The 27,907-nt window shown below is 36.5% G+C and overlaps 1 protein-coding gene across 2 annotated transcripts in view; it reads right to left on the bottom strand.

The window, feature by feature from the left end:
* INO80 (INO80 complex ATPase subunit) overlaps positions 1-27,907 on the bottom strand; it is a 126,680-nt gene that overhangs the window by 64,401 nt on the left and 34,372 nt on the right. For both annotated transcript variants that reach the window (XM_023619728.2, XM_023619730.2), the window contains exons 6-19: positions 23,962-24,082; positions 22,645-22,859; positions 18,676-18,729; positions 17,653-17,856; positions 15,293-15,488; positions 14,333-14,400; positions 13,063-13,272; positions 12,487-12,567; positions 11,553-11,648; positions 6,163-6,222; positions 5,584-5,726; positions 4,333-4,417; positions 3,220-3,337; positions 1,852-1,937 (exon numbers count right to left, since the gene is read on the bottom strand). In XM_023619728.2, the coding sequence (XP_023475496.1) occupies positions 1,852-1,937; positions 3,220-3,337; positions 4,333-4,417; positions 5,584-5,726; positions 6,163-6,222; positions 11,553-11,648; positions 12,487-12,567; positions 13,063-13,272; positions 14,333-14,400; positions 15,293-15,488; positions 17,653-17,856; positions 18,676-18,729; positions 22,645-22,859; positions 23,962-24,082 (1,737 nt within the window). The remainder of the gene's footprint in view (positions 1-1,851; positions 1,938-3,219; positions 3,338-4,332; positions 4,418-5,583; positions 5,727-6,162; positions 6,223-11,552; positions 11,649-12,486; positions 12,568-13,062; positions 13,273-14,332; positions 14,401-15,292; positions 15,489-17,652; positions 17,857-18,675; positions 18,730-22,644; positions 22,860-23,961; positions 24,083-27,907) is intronic.

The raw sequence follows: 27,907 nt of genomic DNA, 5'->3' as shown, positions 1-27,907 counted from the left end.
AACTCATTATTTCAGAGGTACTTCACTCTGCTTTCATGCCTTCTCCCACCTTCCCCAACAGAACTACTCCTTTATCCATGTTTCCATTACACTTCACATAGATAATCACTGTATGTCTTACGACACAGTATTACAGTCATTTATGTACTCATCTCCCTTGGAAATCTGAACAGAACCTAGACACTGTTCATCTTTATGTATTAGTGGCTGACAGGCAATAAGAGTTCAATAAATAAATATATTATTTAATGACACATTTATTACTAATGTTTAAGGAATTTATACTATGCACAGTGGTTAAGAATCATACCACATCTTCTGATCCCCTCCCTAGTGACCACTAAATAACAGAACTATTGTTTTTGAAGCCCTTTCTGATATAAAAGCCCCAACGATCCAGTGTTTTGTATAGTATTTTCCTTCTATCAGATACATCTGTGTGACACTGCTATTTTAGTTAAAATGAGCCAGTTTCATAAAACAGCCATCAAGATTTTAAAAAAAGGAATAAAACAAAAGTATACTTCTACTCCTCTCTTTGAAGGTATACACTCCCACCACAATCTTCCAGACAGAGATACTAATTTCAAATGATCCAGCCTTCAGGCAGTGATAGAGGAGAACTACCTGATGTTATCAAGAACCTGGAAAGATGTCTTTTAGGTAGAGAGCAGAATTATGAGAAACAGGTGGAATCTATGGAAGACAGGAAAAGCCCCAAAGGACTGGGAACTTGGAGAAAGAAGAAGGAAGGAAAATATGGGGAGGATTCACAGGAGATAACAGAAAATTACAGAAGTCTGGTAAGGATCTAAAAAAAGACATTTATAAACCAAAACTACTGGTCTTGTATGAGAAAAAAATATTACAACCCAAAGCACATTAAACTTCTAAATCTAACTCTCGGTTTGCAAGAATACAAGAGACAGAGGAACATGTGAGACAAGACCACAATGATACAACTAGGAAAATTCAGTACACTCATGTGCCACATAATGACCTTCCAGTCAACGACTGCATATACAACAGTGGTCTCCTAAGATTCCTACTATATAGCCTAGGTGTGTAGTAGGCTGTAACATCTAGTTTTGTGTGAGTACACCCTATGATGTTCACACAACAACAAAATTGCCTAACTACACATTTCTCAAAATGTATCCTCATGGTTAAGCAGCGCATGACTGTATGTGGAAAACAAATAACTACATTTTTTTCAATGAAGAATTGCAAAGGAAAAAAGAAGGGAGGGATTACAAGATATTTAAGAGACATATCACGCAAATGCTATGTGTGGACCTTGCTTGGATTCTATTTCAAAAAGCTAATTTTTTAAAAAAGAGAAAGAAAGAAAAAGAAACACTAACAAAGACAACTGGGGATATCTGAGCACTCATTGGATATATGATACTATAATGGAATAATTGTCTTTTTTAGGAGTGATAATGATATGTAGTTATGTATTTTAAAAGAAGACCAAATCTTTTAGAGATACATATGGAAATACTTATATGAAATAAAAAACATCTGGGATTTGCTTCAGAATAATCTAGAGGGGTAGAGATGGCTATGTTGAAGCTGTATGGTGGTGATTACAAGAGGGTTCATTATACTATTCTATTTTGGTAATTCAAATTCTCCATAATAAAAAGCGTAAAACAAAAAGAAGAAAAAAATATTACTTGCCTTGATTATTTGACTCATTTTAAGCCTTCTTTGAATCACTTAAGTTTAAAGGTCTTCTCTTAGTAAAACTAATTACCCTTCAACTAAACATTTACCAAATTTTTTTTGCCCTGGAACCCTAAGTTGGTGCCTATTAAGGCTTACACTCATGAGGTCTTCTTTTCTTACCTTGTCAGACAATTCATTTTCCACATCTTTCTTGATTCTCCTCAGCATAAATGGCTTCAGGATCATGTGTAAGCGAGAGAGTTGATCTGAAATGCCAGGAGGCCCCCCCCAATAATACATTATATTGATTTAACACAAACAAAAGAAATATGATCACGTCTTACTAAGCTGTTCTAACACCTTTTGGCTTAATGATTCTCTGAAAGAAGACAGAAACGGAATCTTTTTCCCAAGTAGGAACCAAGGAATCTGAATTTTTCATAGCATCTTCCTATATTCAACTGGGCAAATGCATTTTGGTCTCATTTACTCAGATCAACAAGTACCATTTTATTTTTATTAGAACTCACCCTTAGAGTGTTTTAGGACATTTTATCAATAATAGGGTTTTCATATAGGTCTAATGCAAGCTATCTGGGACTCCCAATGTTCCTGAAAAATCATTTCTTCAAAGTATGTCAGCAAATTAACAACTTGTAGTATAAGAAATTACTTAAGGACTTTTCTAATAGTAGATGTCACTTCATGTCCATGTAATAAACACCTCATAACTCTCTTAAAAGATATTATTCAACAAGGTCAAAGTATTGATAAACAAGGTCAAAAATGTTCACAGTAGAAACAAATCCAAACACAGATATCAACAAAATGACCCTTCTAATATTTTCTTTTTTCTTTTTTTTTTATTGAGCTAATGATACGTTACAAACTTGTAAAATTTCAGTTGTACATTATTGATTGTCAGTTGTGTTGCAGGTGCACCACTCCACACCCTGTGCCCACCCCCCATCCCATCTCTCCCCTGGTAGCCACCAATCTGTTCTCTCTGTCTACATTTTTAAATTCCTCATATGAGTGGAGTCATACAGAGATTGTCCTTCTCTAACTGGCTTATTTCACTTAACATAATTCCCTCAAGGTCCATCCATGTTATTGCAAATGGAATGCTTTTGTTGTGTTTTACAGCTGAGTAGTATTCCATTGTATATATATACCTACCACATCTTCTTTAGCCCTAATATTTTGTTTTTAATCACAGGAAAAAAGCCCTAACCCCACAGCACAAAGAATATAATTCTGATATGAACTTGTCAGAATCTACATGGAAAATGAGGAGTCTCTAAGCGAAAATATGGTACTTTATGAACTCTGCCTGTTCTGCCTTGGTTAGTCAACACTACAGCAACATCTCCTGAATTAGTCCTTTTTTGACTCTTTGGAAAATAAAGCACACAATTATAAGATAAACTTTTCACCTCAGATCCTTCTCTGTATACTAGAAGAATTCTTCACATAAAAGAAAATACACAATTACATAGTTGCCTACACTGATAGGCAAAAAGAAAGTAAGTTCATAAAAGTACTCACTCTCATCAATGGCAGATTTGTTTTCGGCGTGGCTCTCAATGTCCTTGGAAAACCATTCATTAAATTCCTCATGTGAATCAAATAATGTTGGCATAATGAAATGAAGCAGAGCCCAGAGCTGGAAACAAAAGAAAAGTGAAATAGCTGTAGGACAACAAAATGAGTATGTGAGAATACAATGGAGGTTTGGAGAGAAAGAGTGAAAGTTGCAGGTGTGTGTGTGTCTGAGTCTACGCGCACATGTATGTTTGAGTAAGGGAGAGAATGAGCATACAAGCACATACCTCATCAACCAACCCCAATTCTAAAACATGCTCTAGCAAAATGTGAGTATTTTTCAATTAATTTCAACCTAGAAGTCTGAAAGCACAAGTCCTGCTCAGACTTTGCAGTGGGATGGTTTTAAAGATCATTTATATGTCCATGAATGAACATGATCTGAGGTAGCATAACTTGCTAACAATAACTGTACATCAGAGGTCAGCAAATATGGTCTGTGGTGCCAGGTCTGGCCTGCCATCTATTTTTATAAATAAACTTTTTATTTTTACATAAACCTTTTATATTTTTATAAAAAGTTAAAATAAAGTTTTAAAGGAACACAGCCACATCTATTCATTTAATCTATGGCTGCTTTCACATTACAACAGCAAGGTCGAGCAGTTGCAACAGCAACTGTACGGCTCGTAACGTCTAAAACATTACCATCTGGTTCTTTACAGAAAGTCTTCTGACCTCTGATCGATTATCTTTCCAAAAGAAAGAATTTTAGCTCCTCTCAGTGTTAAAGAATATTATACCTTCTCATTCTGGCATAGAAACATCTCTGCGTTAGATGGGTAGCATTCCTAATGAATTCACTATTTATTACATAAATATAAAGGAATAAAGGAATTTATTTGCCTTATGCCAGAAAATAAGAAAATGAGAATGATGCAAAACAAAACAAAAACCACTTAGGGTAAGCTATGGTTAAATTCTTCCTTTTATGTGGGGATTGTCATTTGTACAGAACAATAACACTCTAACTGGGCATGGGTAAAGAACTCTGTTCTGTACTGGAACCATTCTGTTTAAGGCACACATAAAGCTGAGGCCTTTTCTAGTGCCTACCTCTGCCATGGTGTTCTGAATGGGGGTCCCAGTTAGCAAAAGCCGATTCCGACACTGAAACTGTAAGAGGATCTTCCAACGAACACTGTCCAAGAAGATGAATTACAAATTCCAAGTTAGCAGTAAATCTCTCTTCACCCTATGAAGACCCCATATTTCTAAAAATGCTTTCCAAAAAAATAACAAACACTCAGAATCAAGTACTCCACCAAGTATACAACTGAAAAATATTATTCAACAAAGCCGAGGTCAGGAAATTCCAGAGAAATTGACTCCTCTGTACTGAAAACATGGTATTAGGGTTTGGGAAAAAAAGGCCCTCAAATAGGCAGAGTAGGATCCTTTCTGGCTTGATAAAGTCCTCTACTTACTATCTTTGGTCAGTTTTATTGACAGAAAGCATTTAATTATATGGTACTTATCTGTAGTAGAAAGCTTTAAACTTATTAACTTGTGTTTCCAGTTGGGAGTTTGGAGGAAGCAATGGAGAAAGGGGAAGGGCGTGAGAAGAAAATGCAAAGTGAGTTTATTGCTCCTGGTCACAAGCATGTCTTACTTCAAAAAAGTGCAATATGAAGAAACGCTCTTCAGAAGATGGAGAGTTCCACGGAAAATACCATGCTGCCAGTTAACATGGACCTCCTAAGAAATTCCTATGGGTTCATCAAGAGTTTAATAAGAATTATCAAACCCAAGGTTTAACACTGCCAAGTAACACTTCACAGCCAAGTGCTCATTTACGATTCAGTTTGGGACCTTAAAGGTATTAGAACATTTCAAACATAGACCTTCCAATAAAAGGATTCTAGGGGGTCTAATAACCATCCAGGGACTAGGACAACACACATAAAATAGACAGAACCTGTAATCCACATAATGTAACATTCTAATTTCTACTAAGACCTCCTGTCTAAAACAATCCCTCACAGAAAGAGCAGACAACTCTTTCTGCATAGGAATTTTCCTTGAAGAATAAAGATCTGTTAAAACATCATAATTATTGAGTAGGGAGATAGAAGTCGAGAAAAATCCTTATATTCTAAACATTAGTATTTGTGTTCCATGGAAAATGCAAAAGGGAATTTCTGCCTTCTGGTCAGATATACGGCTTATGCAGAGACCATATCATGCCATGTTCTAAAACCTCTCTGATCTTCATTCACGTGTGTGTGTGTATATATCATATACACAGATATATGTATATCTATATATCTTCAGGCCATGGAGGTTGGTTTCTACTACTCACGTTACCTGGAACTACTTTTGAGCGCCTGAGCCTCATCCAATACCATGTACTGCCACTTGACCCGCTGGAAGTACTTTACATCCTGCACCACCAGCTGGTAGCTGGTGATAACCACGTGGAAGGGGGCATCCTGAGTATAGAGGGTCTTCTGTAAATAAAAGAGGGTAAGGGTGTAAAGAGACACCTAACAACTTACAACAAGATAATGAGGAATGGACTGTACTTTCTAAGGCCAAGAAGTTTAAGATAGTCCTAAAGATGTGCTTCTCCCACATGGTAGATGTGCAGTGAATTAAACCATAACTGTTTTTAAAGCAGTCACCTTAATCACAGACCATGTTAAAAACTAGTCTTTAGCTAGTTAAAGAAAAAAGTTCTTAGTTAATCCTGGACTTTAAGTTCAGCTGATTGTCTATAAAAGCAAAAGCATTGTTAAAAAAAAAAAAGTGTGCTTGCCTAGTGTCCAGAAATATATAATATATAAGAAGATTTTACATGAGAAATTACTCAGATCAACTAGAGAAATACTGATTGCACATGTATACGTGTGTGTGTATGTATATATGCAGTAAGCTGAAAGTTACCTGACTCCAAAACCTCCTGATGACTTTCCTATCATGAGGATTTCCCCAATATGGTAGCACCTAGAAAAAGGACCAATATACAGATTATTTCCTACTGATCATCTTAAATATACCATCACAAATATGTTATTCAGGATGATTCTAAAAGAACCTAAGAGAATGAATATAGGAGTTCCTCTTCTGTCATTGCTGGACTAGCGTTTCTCCTAGTATATATATACAAAACACTTGTTTGAAGACATCACAGGGCTGCTGAGACAGTGGAGAATTACAGAGCCAAGATCCAAAATTAGAACAGAAGCCCAGAAAGGAAAGCCAGGCACCTGGCACACGTTTCCCCTGAAGGTGCTGATCCTTTCCAAAAGTTCTAGTTGAGAGACTAACAACGAATTTTTTGTTGTTGTGGGGTTTTTTTTTGAGGAATACTGGCCCTGGGCTAACAACCGCTGCCAATCTTCCTCTTTTTTGCTGAGGAAGACTGATCTTGAGCTAACATCTGTGCCAATCTTCCTCTACTGTATATGTGGGACGTCTACCACTGCATGACTTGATAAGTAGTGCGTAGAACCACGCCCAGGATCCAAACTGGTGAACCCTGGGCTACTGAAGCAGAGCATACGAACTTAACCACTACGCCACCAGGCCAGCCCCCAGAGTCTTTTTTTATGAGACACAGAGCCCACAGAACAAAAATGTAGTTCAAGGAGAAGGGATTCTGATAACCACCCACCTCCCTGGCTTAAGTTGGGAATCCAAGCATACATACATACTGGTAATAAACTATACATAGATTTTCCTTAACAGGTAGTGAACCCCAGCTTTGAATCACCTCAATTCCTGACTGGAGTAAGAGGATTTTGGATTATTAGTGACCCAGGAAAAAAATTACTAGGGGCAAAAATCCAAAACACATATAAATCCTCTCTCTGGAAGAAGAAAACAGTATCCAGAGCCAACATCATTCTAGAATTTTTCCTATACAATGTCTGGCATACAATAAAACAAGTAAAAAAAACCAGACATAAGGAAAGACTAGACTACATGACTGAAAATCAACATGAAAAACATGAAAGAAACAAACCCACAGGAGATCCAAATAATAAAAACATCAGAAATGGACTTTTAAAAAAATGCTAATTTGTTCAGGGAATTAAATGATTGAGAATTTCAGTAGTGTACTAGAACCTATAAAAAAAAAAAAGGAATTTTTAGAACTGAAAAATACAATAACTAAAATCAAGAATTCAATGATAAGTTCAATAACAGATCTTAGATACAGGTAAAGAGAAAATCAGTGAATTAGATGATAAGTCAGAAGGAAATACTCAGACTAAAGCATGGAGAAACTAAAGAATGCAAAATTCAGCACTTTTTCTGTGATGTTTCTAGATGTAGTTTCTTTCTTTTTATCCTTATGGGGCTCAAAGTGCTTCTTGAAGCTGTAGCTTGATGTCTTTTGTTGTTATGAAAAATCTCAGCCAGATGGAAGCACAAATATGCAGGAAGCAATGAAGATCAATGAAAACAGTGAATATGTAACTAATAAGTCTAAAATAAATCTAAAATGTATAAATAATAATACAATGTCTTGTGGGGTTTAAAAGATAAAATACATATAAAAACAAGAGAACGTAAGTCTAGAGAAGGAGGATGTAGTTAAGTATACTAAGGTACTTGTACTTATACTAGTACTAGTAGTAGTACTTATACTACTTTTTTAAAAGTCAAGGATGCATATTGTATTCTCCTGGTATCTACTGAAGAATAAAATGAATATATAATTAGCAAGCTAGAAGGGGAAGAAAAAAAAATGAAAGAGTAATAAAATCTAATCAATCCAAAAGGACACAAGAAAGGAGAGAAAAAGAAAGCTGAACGGGTGAACAAAGTAGAAAGAAACCAGCAAATTAGCAGATTTAAACTTCATATATCAATAATTACATTAAACATAAGCACAAATATGCCAAATAAAAGGCATGAAATACTCCTTAAATGTAAGGATAGAGAATGGTTAAAAGCAAAAGGTAGAAAAAGATATAATGTGAAAACTAACCAAAAGAAAGCTAATCTATCTAATATCATAGAAAATAGATTTTAAGGCAAAAATCTTAAAGGAGGGAATTTCATAATAACAAAAGAGTCAATTCACCAGGAAGATAAAATAATTGTAAATTTATACATATCTCACATCCTCAAAATATATAAAATAAAAATGAACATAGGAAAACAGAAATGGATAAATCCATAGTTGTAAATTTTAACACACCTCTTCAGTCACTAACAGGACAGGTAAACAAAAAAAAAATCTGTAAAGATAGAGAAGAGCTGAACAAGTTAAAAAACTTAACCTAATCAATATACATAACAACACTGAACTCAATGACTGCAGAATACCTATTATTTTTAAACACATATAGGACATTTATAAAAACTGACCATGTGCTGGGCCATAAAAGCAAAGTTCAACAAATTTCCAAGGATTAAAATCATAAAAAGCATATTTTCTTACCACAGTGGATTTAAAGTATAAATTAGTAACAAAGGTATCTAGAAAATCATCCTTTGTTTGGAAATTAAGAACCACACTTTAAAATAAGCCACATATCAAATAAGAACTTGCTTTTAGAAATTATTTTGAATTGAAAGATAATGAAAATGTGACACATCAAACCTTTGGATAGCTATAGTCACCCTTAGAAAGCAATTAATACCCTTAAATACACCAATTAGAAAAAGCTGAAAATCAGTTATCTAAGCTCCATCTAAAGACATTAGGAAAAAAAAAACCTACCAAAAAAGTACACAAGAATAATAAAAGACAAAATAGAAATAACTGAAATAGAAAACATACAGAACAGCCAATTTCAAGAATGAAAAGTGGTACATTAGCTATAGAAAAATTGTAAATCATACTTTATGGAAAAGAGGAGAAAGTCAGAGGCACTGATCATATCAGAATCATAAAATGAGTGTTACTCAGATACCTGCCAAATAAAATGAACTTTCAGACGTTATCATACATCTAAGTATCTTTTGAATGTAATCTAACTATAAACCTGACCAGAGTCTACATCTAACTATCTTCTGTGGGGAAGTGAACACATTTCTAACAGTTAAAGGAGTAATGGCAACAGAAACAATGAATCAACAGAGCAGAGGTCATCAAATCATTTCCTTAAACAGCCAGATAGTAAATATTCAGGGCTTTCCAGGCCACACAGCCTCTGTCACAACTACTCAATTCTGCTGTTAAGAATGCGGCCATCAATAATACATAAACAAAAGAGTGTGGCTGTGTTCTAATATATATGTATTTAAATTTCATGTATCATTTGTTATTCTTTTTTAATCAACAATTTAAAAATGTAAAAACAATTCTTAGCTCACAAGCTGTACCAAAAAAAAGGTGACAGATTTCTCAATAAGTTAAATATAGAATGACTTAGCAATTCCACTCCTAGGTATATACCCCAAAGAACTGAAAACAGGTGTTCAAACGAAAACCTGTATATGAATGTTCACAGCAATACTATTAACAATAGCCAAAAGGTGGAAATAATCCAAATATCCATCAATAGATGAATGGAAAACAAAATATGGTATATCCAGATAATGAAATATTATTCAGTCATAAAAAGGAAAGAACTGCTGACATATGCTACAACATGGATGAACCTTGAAAATATTCTGCTAAGTGAAAAGCAGCAGCCAGACACAAAAGGCTACATTATTATATGATAGCAGTTGTATGAACTATCCAGAATAAGCAAATCCAGAGATAGAAAGCAGATCTGTGGCAGCCAGGGGCTGGAGGGAAAGGGAGTGACTGCTTAATGGGGAGTAGGTTTCTGTTTGGGATGATGAAAAAATTCTGTTACCAATTAGCAGTGAGCATTGTACCACACTGTAAATGTACTTAATGCTACTGAATTGTACACTTTAAACTTGGTACATTTTATGTTATATGCATTTTATCACCATTAAAAAAAACTGGGGCAAACAAGTGGCAACAGAATTGGCCCACAGGCCATCTTTTACTGATCCCTAAACTAGAATATCAAAAGGAAAGAAGCTTAACATGCAAATGAAAGCTCAGTTTGAGGGATAGGTATAAAGTCAAAAGAGAGGTATCAAATGACATAAATAGTACTCCATTGCCATCTATCGGCCAGTAAAAGAAATACTGAAAACTTAAGTGGTTTGGTGGAAAATTTTAAGACAATTTTTCAGCTTCCTGATTGTTCAACATGTACTGAACAATAACAAAGCAGGAAAAAGATGGGGAGCTCCATATTTCATACAGCAAACAACTCTAGAGACAACATTCAACAAACTGCCTTAGAATGATCTCATCTTCTCATTAGAAAGTTAAAAAATGAGTAAGCCAAATTAAAAGCTATACACCTAATGTGCTTTTGTAAACAGAATCTACAATTCAGACACAAAGGTAAGGCCACAGTCCCCAAGGTGCCCCAAAGTGGAACATTCCAGACATGTCCCTACTGCTTACAAAGCAAAAGCCAGAAAAACACCAGCCTCCCATCTCCACCCTATCCCATACCCTTTAAATTGAATGGAACTCATGATTATTATAGAGACCCCAAATCAGAGAGATCATGTCTCATGATATATCTCACGAGACATAATCTCCATAAAACCTCCTCACCATGCAACTTCATTACCACTGTAACCCTTTAGGGAAAGAACACATATTTAACTCATTTCCATCTTTTACTTGCAAACAATTTAATAAATTGTACCCATTCTTTCTTGCATCCCAACAACTTTCTGTAAGTAAACGTCTGTTTAAATCTTTTGCATGTCTTATTCAACTTGATGCAACATACTTCCCTGCTGATCATTTCCTACCTCAACGTCAATTCTTTTCCTCTGAATTAGTTAAAATCAACTTTCACATCTACCTTATACATTACAAGGTATAATATCTACTGTAGACATTATAATTTGGACAAAGACTAAAAATATGGCTTTGGAGTATTAAGAAAATGAATTATTTATGAATACATTTGGCAGGGGACAACAATGCCATAAATTACAGTATATGTGTCCTGATGATATGATTTGCCAAAATCTATGTTAATCAGTAAGGTAGTTATCTTCTATTATGGCAATTTGACCAGGAGCATCAATCCATGTGGCCAATGCAGCAAATCACTCAAATTAGATTGGCTGTCTCACTTATGAAACATAAGGATGTAATATACTCTCTTATTGCTCCCATTAGTAACTTTTATAGAGAATGTACGTAAGGTATTTTGGAAAAAATGCAAGAAATTAAAACTATTGTGAGCAATTAAATAAGTAAGGTAGCAAACGAAGAGTCAGAAAGTTTAAAGAGCAGTACAATTTCTTGTCAGATTGATTTTTACCTTAAATTTAGGAACAAATCTAGTAAACTCCTGGTGCCAATTGTTAAGTGTAGAAGCAGGTGAAATTATTAAGAAAGGTCCCCAAATGTTCTCTCTCTGAAACAGAAAAACTGGGTCAGCCAACTGCAGGAACACTGAAGATATGTAATTCAGAACTATAATGACGAGCAATTTAAGAATAGGAGATACATTATAACAAGAAAAACTGTGTATCTCCCATATATGCACACTCAATAATAACATCCTACGTTAATAATAACACAGGCAAGGAAGTTGCTCATATACACCTTCAGGAAAAAATACCAAGCAATTACTCCCTCCCCTCATCTCGTTTAGGTCCTAATATATATCATTCACAAAGCACCTAGACTGACTTGTATGTGTTGCTTTCCCCATACTACATGATCATAACAATTTTACTATTATTTAATTGGTATAGAGCTTTTGTTTTCAAAATGCTTTTACACATATTTTCTCACTTAATTCTCATAAAATTCTTAGACGGCAGATATCATCCCCACTTTACAGAAGTGAAAACTAAACCTCAGAGAGTTAAAGTGAAGTCAGGTCAAAAGAAGTTAAGTGAACTGCCCAAGTTTTACACTGCTAGTAAGCATAGAGTTGAGATGTGAACCCAGGTCTTCTGACAACTAACTACAGCATCTTTGCCACTACATCGGTGGTTCTCAATAGAAGGGGGTTGGGGTGGGGCAGGGGTTCAAACCACACCTGCTCAAAAATTATCCTAGTCTTCTTGAAAACCAAAATGTTTCACCACACTGTGTCAGCTTGAAAAGGCCTTGAAGGCAAGGAGCAAGTCCTACTGTCTTGGTTTGCCACAGAGCCTAGTACAGTGCTTGATAATGGCTGATTCTCAATAGAAAATGACCCTAGGATCTAGAGAGAGGAAGATGGAAAGACTGCATCCACCCACCTCAGCCAGATGGGCCAGGAGGGCAATGCTCTGTACTGTTTTACCAAGGCCCATTTCATCTGCAAGAATGCCATTAATACCCTGGAAAAAAAAATACACATGGTCAACACCTCTCATATTCCACCACACAAGGTTCAACATACTGCCAAAAAGAACTAACCAAAATGTCAGATTTGTTCAAACAAAAGTGACTAACAGACATCCAGCTTCAGCACTATTACCCACTGCTGTAACGATTCCTTTTGCCAACTCCACAGAGACAACTGCGAATCATGATACATGAGATGAACAGGCCAAAGCCAGTTTTTCAGCTAATCTAATCTAGGCACAGAAGCAAAACAATCTGGTTTACCAAGACCCCCTAAGATAAACTATATTCATGATACAAATGTTCTCCAAAAAAATCTCCAGGTTAGAAATATAGAGACATCTTACTCTTATGAAAAGATAAAGCTTTTTAAAAGGGATGAAATCTAAAACAGTATCTTGTGCTCATTTCACAATATACTGAACCAACGACTTCAGGAAAACATAACAAACAAAAGACAACGGGTAGGATGTAGTTTTAAAATTCACCTGTTCATAGAGATTTGCCAACCAATTCATGCCTTTCAGCTGATAACCTTTCAATTTGCCATTAAAAATTGTAGGCTGTGGAATATCCTCACCAGCCCGGATAGATGGGTTTGCCAGGCTGTAACTCTCCCCAAATCCAGTGCCAAACTTGTTTGCTGCCCGTAGGGCAGCTGCACGACTTTCTTTTGCATCTTCATCAAATGACCTTGTCTGTAAAATAAAAATATATTGAAGGAAAATATAAGAAAAAAATTAAATTCAAATAAAACTCATAATGACATACATCTATTTTGTGCTAATTGGAACAAAATTTCTGATAATATAATTTGATATATAGTCATGTGTTGCATAATGATGTTTCAGTCAACAGCGGACTGCGTATAGACAGTGGTCCATTAGGACCATATAACCTAGGTGTGTAGTAAGCTATATAATCTGGGTTCATGTAAGTACACTCTAGGATGTTCACACAACAACAAAATTCTCAGAACTCATCCCCATCGTTAAGTGATACATGACTGTACCATATTATATGTAAAGCATTCTACATTAAAGTATATTGTTAATATTTTAAAATTAACTTAACAATTATATTAAGAATATGTTTTTGATGGACAGACACTAAGCCATATTACAGGATTACTTGCTTCATCAAGGGATTTGTTAGATTTGATATAGAATTTGTTTGATTGGTTGGGATGGGTGGGGAGAAGGTCGAGTTCATGTCTAACCTTGACTTAGACCCTGTCAAAGTTACAAAGGGGCTCCTATGAAGTATATTAAACTGTGTTTTCTTTATTTAATTCAATCTAACTGCAGTTTCTTTCTGATTTCATTAAATATCACTATATCATGAATAAGCAAGTTACTACTAAAGTGAAACAAGCTACTAACGTAGCAGATTTCTTAGAGCACGATATAGCTCTCTTAACAAGCAAGAGTGTGAGCTTTTTCACTAAACAACCGTGATGCATTTCATACTGTTTACCCATGATTACTCAGGAAAACAAAAAAATTAGGCAAGCTGTCCTAGCTTTAATCAACACACTCCTAAAGCTTAGACAAGCGAATGCTTGTTTTCTACCTTTCCTCAAGTATGCCTGCTGTTCTAAAGCAAATAGACAGCCCCCACCCAACACATTCACATACACATACACACATTCATAAATGTTTTTAATTGAAAATATGATTAAGACTAAAGGAAGACCACCCAAGTTGTGGGGTATTTCCAGGGCCCATTACAGTTTGTCTTTTCATTTTTAAGACTCACCCGAGCTTGATGAATATGGTAAGCATTTTCAGCATTCTTCAGGGCCTGGGCTTTGAAATGGTTACTATCTGAAAAGGAAAACTTGTAGATTATCACATCTCATTAACTGATCTCCTTCAAAGATGCAACTCACACCAACATATGTGCATCCCTGACTCCCCTATTCTACTTATCCCTAGGTTCATGGAGGGTGAGGGAGCAGAAAGGCTCAAATCACTTGACAGAGGTAAGGACTTGGAAGCGGCACTAGAAGCAGAGGGCTGCCACGGTCTCCAGTAGCCTAAGCTAGCTCATGACACCACCAGGAGACTGAGCTGCAGTTTCCCAATCCTAGGTTTCTTGCAGACAGCAATGCCAAAGCCAGGAAAAGCAAGGCAATGAGGATTCAAAATTGTGATATATTTATGCCGGGTCAAACTATTCCAGAAGAAGAAATACAGATATATGTAACCCCCAAGATTCTCTGAAGCACTCTCATTCTCTTTTATTCCGAGCTCAGCATGACCCTGATCATTATTCTCTGTGAAATTCCTCTCACACTTCACCCAATTCCCCCATCCCCTTGTGATCACAAAAATACCAACACTGAATAGTCTCTTTCTCATGCTTGACTTGCATCACCAAGAAACTTACTATGTGAGATAATTTTGTCTGCTGAGACATGTTCACTGAATTCTTCTGATTAATACCTTCTACTTCTACTAACAAATCAAAACATGTAAAATATTCCCAAACTTGCAAGATCATATAACTACACTCTTTCCTTTTTAAATTACATAATACAAGTTACTTCATATGCAGTCACACTTTTCCTACTCCAATACAGTAAGTTCCCCTTTACTGATCAACGTTACCTATCAATCAAGATAAAACTTGCAAGAATTAATCATGTGTATAATAACCTTAGATATGAAAAAATGGAGGGTACTCACCTCCTCTAACTCCTGATTCAGGACTTACCATAATCCTCCTGTGTGATGTTAACTACCACCCCTCCACCAATGTCAATTTGTCTCTGGGTAGAACTGTCTTCCAGTTTTCTTAGGATTTCTTCCTGGATCCCATCATGACCCATGTCTCGTTTGCGACTCATGAAATGGGCATATAATTCTGTCTGGGTGATCAGGAAGTTCAGTTTTCGCTGTTGCCTCTTGGCCTAAAGGGGCAAAAAGTCGAAAGTGACAGTAGAGTCAACTCATCAATCACACACAAAAGGTAGTCAACAGAATTCACCAAATCTACATATACTTTGCATATAATTCCTTTACAAATATTTTACCTTTAAAAAGGCAAAAATTGCTAATGAATAATCTTATTAGAACCAAGTCAGTGGTACTAAAAGCAATGAATAACTTTCATTTATAGTCTAATAATAACCTATGTTTTGCTCTCCTTTACAATAGAAAATCTTTTCTCCTTTAGGCTTCTATCTAAAATGCTTACTTCTTTACTGAATTACTTTTCTATAGTGGCACTGATATACTAACTAAATTCAAACAACACGTTTTATTTCAAAAACTGGGTGGTAGATACATGTGTATAGCTTTATCATTTTTGAAAATGTAAATGTCAAAAACCTCTTCTTTATCACCAGAAGTCAATATAAGTGACTAGGAGATATAAATTATTCTGAAAGTCAATATAGGAGGTATCGGAGAATAAGAAGCCAATCAAAGGAAGAAAACACAGCCCCAAACAATCTGCAGATCATCTGTGATAATGATAACTACAAAACATGAATACAGACCAAATATACACACAAACACATACTTTTTTTTCAATGTTAGAAAGCTAATTCAAAGTGCCTCTAAAATAATCTGGTAAGGAAAATAATAATTGTGTCAATAAAAAAAACCATTCTTCAAGATAAAAAATAAAATGAACAAATGATCCAAAAGACTAAATTATATGGAATATAGCACACTTAATAAACACCAAATTAAAGAGTCATTATTTCGCATTAACTATTTTATAATAAAATTGCTATGTATATACTTGATTTAACCTTGACCCACCTCCCCAAAAGAAAAAGAACAATAAAATAAGGAACATGGCCAAGAAAGGACACAAGTCTCAAAGTATGCTATGTAAAACTAAATTTTCTCTTTAAGGTTTTATAGCACTTGAGTCAGATTCAAATTAGAAGAAAATCTGAAAGAGAATTTAAGAGAAAACTGAGTTTAAATAATGGATATGGATACTGATGTTCCAAAGCTAAAATACTGTCAAGAAAACCTTTCTAAATTAAAATAAAAGAGAGTAACATCTCCTTTCACCTTAAAGAAGTCAACTACTACATGTTTAAATGAACAAAGTAAATTAAGGGAATAATAAAGATCCATCAAAAATAGTTTCATTTCAGAAGTTCAGAGAAAAGACACATAAGTCAACATAACCACCATGAAACTCTCATTGGTTAGCTATCAACATAATTGAAAGAAAGTCTCACAAACCGAGATCATAAGCCAAGCTGCTTACAAAACTTCAAGATCTGTGACTAACTCTCAAATGCCTCTAAACTCAGTAAGTATTCCAAAAGCATCAACTGTTTACTAACTCAATAATATGTTTATCTTGCATGCAAAGATACAAGAGAAGTGGGCAAAATCCATATTCATCCCTAAAGGCATGAATGATAAGGAGGGAAGATCAAGAGTTCAGAACAGGCTCCATAGCTCTGCTTTGACCACTATCTGAAAGACAAAATAATCTAATGTTGGGATTCCCTTCCGTCTCCAGACCTCAACTTTCCTTCCACTCATCCCAACTGGTTTACAAAGGGCAACACAATGACTTTGTCCTCTTCTTCTCTCCTCTTGCTTCCCTGAACGATATACTCAGCCTTCATCAGCTGACATCAGGCTTAGCAAGAGTACTGGCTGCAGGTTAAAACAGCAAACTGGTGAGAGGTAGGTCTCAGAAAACTGGGCTAGTTGTCCATTGTCTCTATCTGGCCCTAAATTTGGCAACCAGCCCTGATCTTCCAACAAACTGAAACTGGAGACAGCACCTGGAACCAAGCCAAGACAAGCTGTAAACTTTCTTTTTCTTTCATTCATTCTTTTTCTTATTTTTTTTTCGTCCTCCAGAAATACATAGAGGAATAAGGCTACAAAGAATAGAGAAAATTAGCCAGGGAGAGGGCCTTAGTGAAATAAAAACAGAATTGGTTTACTGTACTAAAACCACTATTGTCAAAGTTATGTCTTAAAACATTTTTTCAATGATTTCACTGGTTAGACTCATAATCTATGAAGTGCAAACCAATCTCTTGATATGGCTGCAGGAAGGGTTTTCAAAATTTTATGCTATTGCCTTACCTCCCGCATTTCCTCATCCAACTTCCGCTGTTCCAAGGCTTCCTTCTCTGCACGTTTGCGGTGTTCCTTCTCCACCTTCTCATACTTCTTCCAGTACAGAAGCATCTCCTTGGTGAGGCGGCGTGCACGAGGCAAGGTCTCTTTACAGTTCTTTTGAGCCTGCAAGGCAGCTCGACGCACCTCTTTCATGCACTGGTGGGCAAGCTGCAGATGACAACAATGTTATTAAAATGGAGGAGGACCCAAAACCAGGGCAAGTTCTCTCTGGGCTCTAAACCACAGCATCTCTCAATCTGTTCAGGGCACACAGTCCTCCTATGGCCACATGTCTTCCTCCCCCAATCTGATTAATGGCCCTGTACAATACTGTCACCCAGACCCAGACCCTAAGGTAGTATCAGGGATGAAAAACTTAGAGACATATTGCCTTAGAAGCTGAAAAAAAAGTATAATGGCCTGAGATTTTCTGGGAACTGACAAAATGTTATCACACTCACTAATAATAATAACTATCAAAGCTTATTATATGCTAGGCCCCATTCTAAGCTTAACATGTATTAAAATAATTTATTCTTCACAAAAACTCTATGAAGTTGGTATTAGCATCCTCTTCATTTTATAGACGAGGAAACCAAGGATGAACGACTAGCCCAGGGTAACACAACAAGTAACCTTACCTCCTCTGATCTTACAACTCTCAAAAGACATTGTGTTACTTCCCTCTAGGGGAAGGACTTAATATTATCATTTCTTAGATGAAAAGACTGAGCACAGGAAGATTCCGTGATCTGACCAAAGAATTAAGATTGGGCTATGGTCTTATCCAAAAAGGTTCAAATACCAGAAATGTGAGGAAGAGCAATTTTATTTATGATATAAACTGAGAACATTTAGAAACTCTCTTAGGTACTATTAGATTCATTACCAACAGGTCATAAGACACAACAACTTAAGCATGTATCCAAAGAACAAGATCATATTCTAGCAAAATCTAAAATGAGAAATATAAAACTACGGTTTTACCTTTCGGCTATTGGTGAGAAACAGGTTACGAGCTGAAGCTTTCTGCTTGTTGGCCTAAAATATTTAAGAACATTATTTTATTTAGGATTCCTTTTGAAATAAGTTTTGTAGACACAGTGTTCTATTCAACTCCTCGAGGGTTAAAAAATAAAACATCAAGCCAAGCATATTCAAAATACATGACTTCTAAAAGTCTTCCAAATGTACCAACCAACTCGGAACCACACAAAACTACCAAAGCAGCCCTGAGAACAATAAGCTAGTGCTGTGGCTACCTTAGTCTTCTATATACTTTTGCAAAGAATTTAAGTTATATTCAAGGATTGAGGTGGACTAGGAAAATGTAACCACATACCCTAACCCTAGCAGCACCCTGATTAAAACACAAAGCTTTCCAGGGCTGACCTGCAAAGAAGCTGACATACGAGGGCTCTCAGATACAGAAATCCTTAAGGAGACAGGTAAACTAGCCTCCCACCTTTATGATTCTAGCCCCACCTCCAGCCAGGGCAAACTTGCTGCCACTATTACTCAATTTCTGCCATCACTTAAGCCTCATCTTCTCCCACAAAAAATTCCACAGCAGATCTAACACAGGATGACTCAGCAGCCCACAACCCAGTCTCAAGCTGCTTATTATGTCTTCCGTTTCAGTTAAAAAAAAAATCTTAATAAAGAAACTTTATTTCCCATGATGATCCATTTGGCGTGAGAGAAGACACAAGAAGAGGCAGAGCTGAGTGGCCCTCTGACTGTTAAAGAGTTCTCCCTATGACATTGAAGATACAATGGGTTCAAAATTACAGAGCGCCTGAAAGACATTTCTATAATATTCCCACTTCAGACTGTCCGCTTAATGGAATTTTTAGGCCTTTTATCAAAAACTTTCTCTTACTAACTCCTAAGCAGCTATTGCCACTTTAAAGACTCAAATATTCCCATTGAATTCCTTATCATCGGAAGGGCATCATCTGAAGTCTCTTCAGCAGGTACAAAGCAGGTTTTCTCAAAACTTTTCCCACCAATAATGATCAAACATAAACTTCCTCTCCAGAAATATTTATTAATTGCTATGGGGGGAAAATCACTTACTGTACAGTAGAGAAGGACTCTCATGACAAGGGATCAAAGTTAATATCACCAATATTGGGACAGATACGTGATGTGCCTCCTGCTGTGATATACCAAGAAGGACACATCATCTCTCTGGTAATCCTGCCAAAAAGGCATAACCCAAATGTAATCATGAGGAAACATTCTACAAAACAACAGACCTATATTCTTCAAAAACAACAATGTCAAGAAAGATGAAGGCAGAAGTGTTTCAGATTAAAAGAGATTAAAGAGATGTGACAACTAAATGCAACATATAGTCCTAGATTGGATCCTGGATTGAATCAGGAAAAGAGAAAATTGCTATAAAGGACATTACTGAGACAACTGATGAAATCTGACTATGGTCTGTGGATCAGATAATAAAAATTTTTTTTTTAATTGGCACCTGAGCTAACGTCTGTTGCCAATCTTCTTTTTTTTTTCTTTTCCCCAAAGCCCCCGAGTCCATAGTCGTATATTCTAGTTGTGGGTTCTTCTGGTTGTGCTATGTGGGACACCGCCTCATCATGGCCTGATGAGCAGTGTGCCATGACCGCGGCCCAGCATCCAAACTGGCGAAACTTTGGGCCGCCGAAGCAGAGAGCAAGAACTTAACCATTCAGCCATGGGACCCGCCCCAGATAATAAATTTTGTAACTGCACTGTCATTATATATGAGAAGACTTTTTTTGATTAGGAAATACACACTGAATTATTATGAGTAAGTTTAGCACAAAGTCTCAAACTAGCCCTCAAAATGAGTGAGAATAAAGGTATGCATTTATATAATAAAAGCAAATGAGGTGAGGCAAACAATTGCTAAATATGAGTAAAGGATACATGGCAGTTCCTTGCATTACTCTTGCCATTTATTTTTAAAAACTTTTTTTTTTAAACTAATTTTAGACTTACAGAAAAGTTGCAAAAAATAGTACGGAGTTCCCTTACATCCCTCCCCCTGCTTTCTCTAATTTTAGCATCTTATATAATCATGGTACCAATATTAAGAAAAGAAATTAAGACTGGTAAAATACTATTAACTAAACTATGGGTATTATTTGAATGTCAACAATTTTTCTGCTAATACTCTTACTGTTCCAGGATCCTATATAGGATCCCACACTGCATTTAGTTGCTTTTCCCCTTAGTCTCTTCCTGTATGTAACATTTCTTCAATCTTTCTTTTTCATGTCCTTCACACTTTTGAAAAACACCATTTAGTTATTCTGTACAATGTCCAAAATCTCTGGTTTTCTGATGATTGGAATGACATTATGCGTTTTGGCAAGAATACCCCAGAAACAATGTGTTCTTCTCAGTGTATCACATCAGGGAGTTCACGATGTCAAAATTTATATTTACTTTGATCACCTAGAGTAGGTTCCTAGAAGTGGGAGTGCAGGTTTGAAAGGTAAGTGCATATATAGATTGTTAGACTTTGCCAATTTTCTCTTTAGAACAGTTCTCTCTAATTTGCACTCCTAGCAGCACTGTATGAGAGCACCTGTTTCCCCACAGCCTCGTTAACAGAATGTGTTGTCATACGTTTACATTTTTGCTGGTATGACAGGTGACAAATGGTGTCTAGGTGTTATTTTGATTTGTATTACTCATATAATTATGACAGACTGAACCTTTTTAATGGTTGAGGGCATGTTTATATCTTTCCTTGTGTACTGTGTACTCACATCATTTCCCCATTTGTCTATTGTATTTGTGGTCTTTTGTCCCTCAATTTTTAAGAGTTCTTTACATATTAATAGCCCTTTGACTGTGGTATACAATATAAATAATTCCTCCCAGTTTGTCAGCTGTCTTTTGTCATGCAAAAATTTACTTTTTTATGTGGTTAGATTTATCAATATTTTCTTTTACTGCCTCTGGATGTTGAATCATAGAAACTCTTTTCCTACTCAGAGGTTAATTAGGAATGCAATTATTTTCCTCTAGTATTTGCATGGTTTCATTTTTAACATTGAGATCCCTAATCCATTTGGAGTATATAGTGAGATACAGGCCTAATTTTCTTTTTCCAAATGGCTACTCATTTGTCACAGCATCATTTATTAAAAATTCCACTAGTCTATTCTATGAGTCTATTTGCCTATTCACGTGCCAGTACCACATAGTTTTAATTACAGAGGTTTTACAGTATGTTTTAATGTTTTGTGGGGCTTTTTCAGTGTTTTCTTGGCAATTTTTGAATATTGACTTTTTCCATATTGAGTATCAACTTTCCTAAATTCATAAAGTATCTCGTTCATGTTTCTATTAGAATTACCCTCAATTTATAATGAGGCAATTAACCAGGTAAAATGGAAATAACTAGTGAATCTGAGTAAAGAGTATATGGATATTTCTTGCACTATTCCTTCAACTTCTAAGTTTGAAATCATACCAAAATAAAATGGTATGAAAAACAAATTAATAGAGCAAAAAGAATGCTTATACATGTTTCTCTTGAATCATTCACATTTTCTTCTGATGTCTGTGATTATTCATAACATCTAAACGTTTATAAATTCTCTAAGAAACATATCTCCACCATTTTATTTTAATCTACTCTATTATCACCTATCAATTTGCTTCAAATCTCTATTGCTATAAGTAAGAAAAGTGTGTTCCTTCCTCAAAAAGGTCTCCTTCCATTTTTTTGGCCAAGAAGCATCACATAACAATTAACTGTCTTGTGAATTCTGATCAAATTCTAGAAAAATAGTTAAATGGAGAGAGTACTATTCAGTATTCTCTTAATTCCAACAGATGAGCTTCCTTTCTGAACTCTGTAAAGGTACCTAACTCTCACAGCTCCTCTTTAGGGGGCAGGGAGAGAAAACATTCTTGCCATCTCCTATGCTGGAGGTACTTGCTTACCTTTGGTAGTTCCTTTTTCACAATGCTAAGCCATACTTTCCTGCGACGAGCATTAAGCTGCTCAATAGACAAGTGCTTCTTCTTGATGCCAGGAGGAGGTGCATCATGAGAGAACTTGGCAAAGACTTTGGTCTGGTGGTGGTGGCGACGAGGGGATTCTTCAGAGGAAAGTTCTTCATCCCTTCGCCTTTTTTTCTTCACTTTTTTCAACTTAGCTGTCAAGGAAACAGATTCTCAGAAGGTTGTATTTCTTCCCTTCCACAGGAGACAGCCACAAAAACAACCTTTTCACATGAAGAAAATTCAAGGTTCTTTCCTCATTCCCCCTGAGCCTGGCAACATTTATCCCTTTATCTATTTAGGCTCATGAATATTCCAAAAGGAAGACCTCACTACCTTGGAAAAGAACACTGGATACTCCCCGTGTTTACATGAAAGAGAAACAGAATAAAACCTAAGAACTGAACTCCTTTGGAAGCCAACAACAGGAAAGGACGTTTATGAAGTTTCATGGACTCAAATAATGGTCAAAAGGAAGGAAACGTTTCTAGTTGGTGGAAAGGTACGGTTACTAAAGAGAAGCAACAGAGAAAGAAAAAAATGCATTAACTGATATGACACTAAGACCTGTGAAAAGAAAATCACACATCAAACAAAAACCTAATTCGACGGGGAGGGTGTAGAGAAGGAGAAAACAGATGAACAAGAGAATGTGGGAGAAAGAAGGCAAGAAGACTGAAAAGAGTCTTTCTGAGTAGAGTTCATACCTTTCGGGGAATAAAATCTGCCTTATACAGATAGTTTAAAACTTTCCCATTCTATTTCCTTCCTCATTTCCAGCTGCTTAGAGCTCAGTAATAGAAGAAAGGACAGTTCTTGGCAAACTTGCAAACAAACATTACAGAACATCATCAGGAGGCGATCTACTTTAAATCACCACATACAGCAACAATTGTAACTTATTCCAAACACTTTAGGTTATTCTTCATACTTCCCTGTGCATAACCAAGTTCTTCCTTTCTGAGAACATTTTCAACATTTGAAGAGTATGTACAAGAAAAAAGGAATAAACTAATTAGCTTAAAGCTTTGGCTAGAAATCTGTAGTTCTTATGTCTTTATAACTCTAGAAAACATCATAAACCAAATACAAAATAAGGTTAATACTACTTACTACTAATTAGGGGAGACTGGGGTTTTTCAGATAGAGCAAATTTCTATTACATGGATTATGTTCAAAGTCCAAATGCACCAGCAGGCCATGCACAATCCTGAAATTAAGAATGAGTAAATGTGGAAGACAGGTCAATATGCTCACCTTTAAGCTTCTTTTCCTCCTTGAATTTCTTTTTTTTGGGTCCAAGTAGGTGCCGTTGTTGCTCATAGAAAGGGTCATATGTGGAGAGCAGGCCTGCACTGTAATATTGGTATTGCTGCAACTGAAGCAGGCAAAAACAGTGATGCTTAGAATGGCCTGTCTATTCTACGGCACAACCTTCAAATCATCTTTACTACAGAAAGTTAAGCCAAAGAAAAACCATAGCTCCTAAATATGGTATTCTTCCCACAAAGAGACCAATAAAGATCTAGTATATCAATGTGAATTATTTCCCTAACTTCAAAACAAAATGGGGTCACTGGTTATGCACATGGTAGGCTGCTAGAAATAAGAAAGGAAAATGGTTTATGATTCTGAATCCCCACCAGAATATTCACTTAGTCCTGACACATATTTGAGAGATGTAATTCATTGCAGAAAGCTCTCCTCTTGGAATTAATCAACAAAAAATAAACCAACTTCTACTACCTAAGGTTTCTGATGCCTGCTATTCTGCCTTTAGACATATACTTGGTTCAAATAGTCCCCAGGCACCCCAATTCTCCAATCTTTCAAGTCTTTTCTCTTTTCATCTCCACTAAGAGAGTCTGACAATATTATAGATAGTGCTTATGTTGCTAGAATTCTAACATATAAATAATCTATTTTTCTGTCCAGGGAGTAGTTAATCCTTTCAAACATCTCATTTAAATTGACCTCCAGAACTTGCATTTTGTCTCACTTATCACTAATGAATAAACATGAATATAAATTAAAATTAGGTAGTCCATTGTTGAATCTCATTCTTGGATTATAGCCAAATGAGTTGTCCAAGGACAGTAACTAGGATAGAAGAGTGACATGGAAAACTACTACAAAGTCCTCTGTCAAAAGTCAAAATTAAATGAGCATGCATCGAGTTGTATACTTAAAATCTGTGGCTTTTCCCATATGTATGTTTTACTTCAATTAAAAAAAGATGAAAGAAAGTGATGTCAGCATCATGGCAGAGTGAGTTGTTCCCTTTGTCTCTCCCCTCTAGGTTACAACTAAACAGACATTCATTAACCAACAGAGGATTCCCTATAGAGCACAACAGGACACCTGAGAGATCCACGCAGTCATACAACTGACAGTGAGTGAAGTGGATCCCCAGATAGCAGTGGAACTAGGTGAGTGGGCCTGGACCCCTCCTCCCCACTGGCAGCAACAATCCAGGTTGTGGGTCCTCACATAGCAGCTGGTGCGACTATGAGAGAAGGTAGAGACAGCCCAGCCTGCACAGCAACACTTTCAGAGTGGCACTCTGGCCCAGGGGAGCACCCACCATGCCATGACAGCCCCACCGGTGGGAACACTCCCCACCAAGTGGCAACAGCTCAGCCCCAGGGAGGCGCCCCAACCACCAAGCACAACAGCTCAGCTGAACCGCCAGGAGCTGAGCTGGCCTGTACTCAAAAGAAGGCACCCCTCTGCTTCTGCCTAGCGTAGCAGCTCAGCAGTCCCTCCTGCAGGAGAGTAACCCGCCAGGGGAGCAGAGAGGTCTCACCAGTGCATGTGTGCGTGACCTGCCAAGTGGCTGTGGCCAGTGTGCAAATACAGAGCAGCCCTACTGGCATAATGTTCAGCAGACAGGGCAGGAGCAGAAAACACAGCTCCTGTCCCCTCCCCAGTGGTGGCAGGTGGAATCTGTAACCTAATACTACCACAAATGTGCCAGCAAAGGATCAATTCATCAAACACCATGAAGAATTATGGTAACGTTTCAAAGTAGAAGGAAAATGACAAGCCTCCAGAAACCAATCCTGAACTCACAGAAATTTGCAATCTAAATGACGGAGAATTCAAAATAGCTGTCATAAAGAAACTCAATGAGTTACAAGAAAACTCAGGAAGACAGTTCAATGAGCTCAGGAATAAAATTAATGAGCAGATGGAATACTTCACCAAAGAGACTGAAACTCGAACCAAACAAAGAGGAATTCTGGATATGAACACAATTAGAGATAAAAAATAACCTCCAAGCCATAGAAAATAGAGCTGATGCTATGGAGGACACCATTAGTGATTTAGAGGATAGAAATATAGAAATGCTTCAGGCACAGGAGAGAGAACTAAGATTTAAAAAAAATGAAGAAATTCTTTGAGAGATATCCGACTCAATTAGGAAAAGCAATGTAAGGATTATATAGGTATTCCAGAGGGAGAAAGGAGTAGAGAGCTTGTTCAAAGAAGTAACAGCTGAGAAATTCCCAAACCTGGAGAAGGAACTAGACTTACAAGTACATGAAGTCAACAGAACTTCTAATTATATCACTGGAAAAATATCTTATCCAAGGCATATACTATTAAAACTGGCAAAAGTTAATGACAAAGAAACTGTATTAAGGGCAGCAAGGTAGAAGAAAATGACCTACAAAGGAACTCCTGTCAGGCTTTCAGCAGATTTCTCAGCAGAAACCTTACATGCTAGGAGAGAACAGATATTCAAAATACTGAAAGACAAAAACTTTCAGCAAAACTATCCTTCAGATACAATGGAGAAATAAAAGCTTTCCCAGATAAACAAAAGCTGAGGGAGTTCATTGCCCTAGGCCTGCCTTACAAGAAACGTCAAAAGGAACCCTCCTATCTGAAACTAAAAAGCAAAGGTGTAAAAACCTTGAGCAAGGAGATAAATAGACACAATCAGAAAAGTGCAGCTCTACATCAGAAGAGGTTAGTAAACAATTATGACATAAAAGATAAAGGGAAGGAAAGCATCAAAAATAACTAAAAACACTTCAGTTTAGTCACAAACTCACAACACAAAAAGGCCACTCTGTGACAACAATAACTCAGAAGGAGAAGAGAAAAGGGATGGAACCTGCTTAGGCTAATGGAGATGAGGCTATCAGAAAATGGACTATCTCATCTATGAGATCTTTTATACAAAACTCATAGTAACCACTAAACAAAAAACGAAGAGCAGAGCCACACATCATAAATAAAGAGAAAACTATCACAGAAAACAACCAAACTGAAATGGCAGTCAGAAATACAAGAGAAAAGAAACAATGGAAATATAGAACAACCAGAAAACAGGAGATAAAATGGCAGTATTAAACCTTCATATATCAATGATCACTCTAAATATAAATAGATCAAATTCTCCAATCAAAAGACTCAGAGTGTCTAGATGGATTAAAAAACAAGACCCAACCCTATGCTGCCTCCAGGAAACACAGCGCTAAAGCCAAACATGGGCTCAGAGTGAAGGGATGGAAGATGATACTGCAAGCAAATGGGAAGCAAAAGAAAGCAGGTGTTACCATAGTTATGTCAGAGAAAGCAGACTTCAAGATAAAAAAGACAATGAGAGACAAAAAGGGGAGGATATAATGATAAAAGAGACATTGCACCGAGAGGATATAATGCTTCTGAATACATATGCACCTAACACAGGAGCATCAAAATATATAAAGCAACTGTTAACAGACATAAAGGGAGAAAATGACAACAATACAATAAGAGTAGGAGACCTCAACACCCCACTTACATCAATGGCTAGATCACCCAGACAAAGTCAACAAGAAAACAATGGCCTTAAATGAAACACTAGACCAGATGGACTTAATAGATGTATACATAGAACATTCCATCCCCAAACAGCAGAATACACATTCTTCTCAAGTGCACATGGAACATTCTCAAAGACAGACCATGTGCTGGGAGACAAGGTAAGCCTCAATAAATTTAAGAAGACTGAAATCATATCAAGCATCTTTTCTGACCACAATGCTAAGAAACTGGAAATCAACTACAATAAAAAGGCTGGGAAAGTCACAAATATGTGGACACCAAAGAACATGCTATTGAACAACTATTGAATCAATGAAGAAACCAAGAAATACCTGGAGACAAATGAAAATGATGACACCACATACCAACTCTTACGGGATGCAGC

Source organism: Equus caballus, chromosome 1, assembly GCF_041296265.1.
Source record: "Equus caballus isolate H_3958 breed thoroughbred chromosome 1, TB-T2T, whole genome shotgun sequence".
Classification (NCBI taxonomy): domain Eukaryota; kingdom Metazoa; phylum Chordata; class Mammalia; order Perissodactyla; family Equidae; genus Equus; species Equus caballus.
Note: the sequence above shows the minus strand (reverse complement) of the source record. Positions and strands in the feature narration are given on the sequence as shown.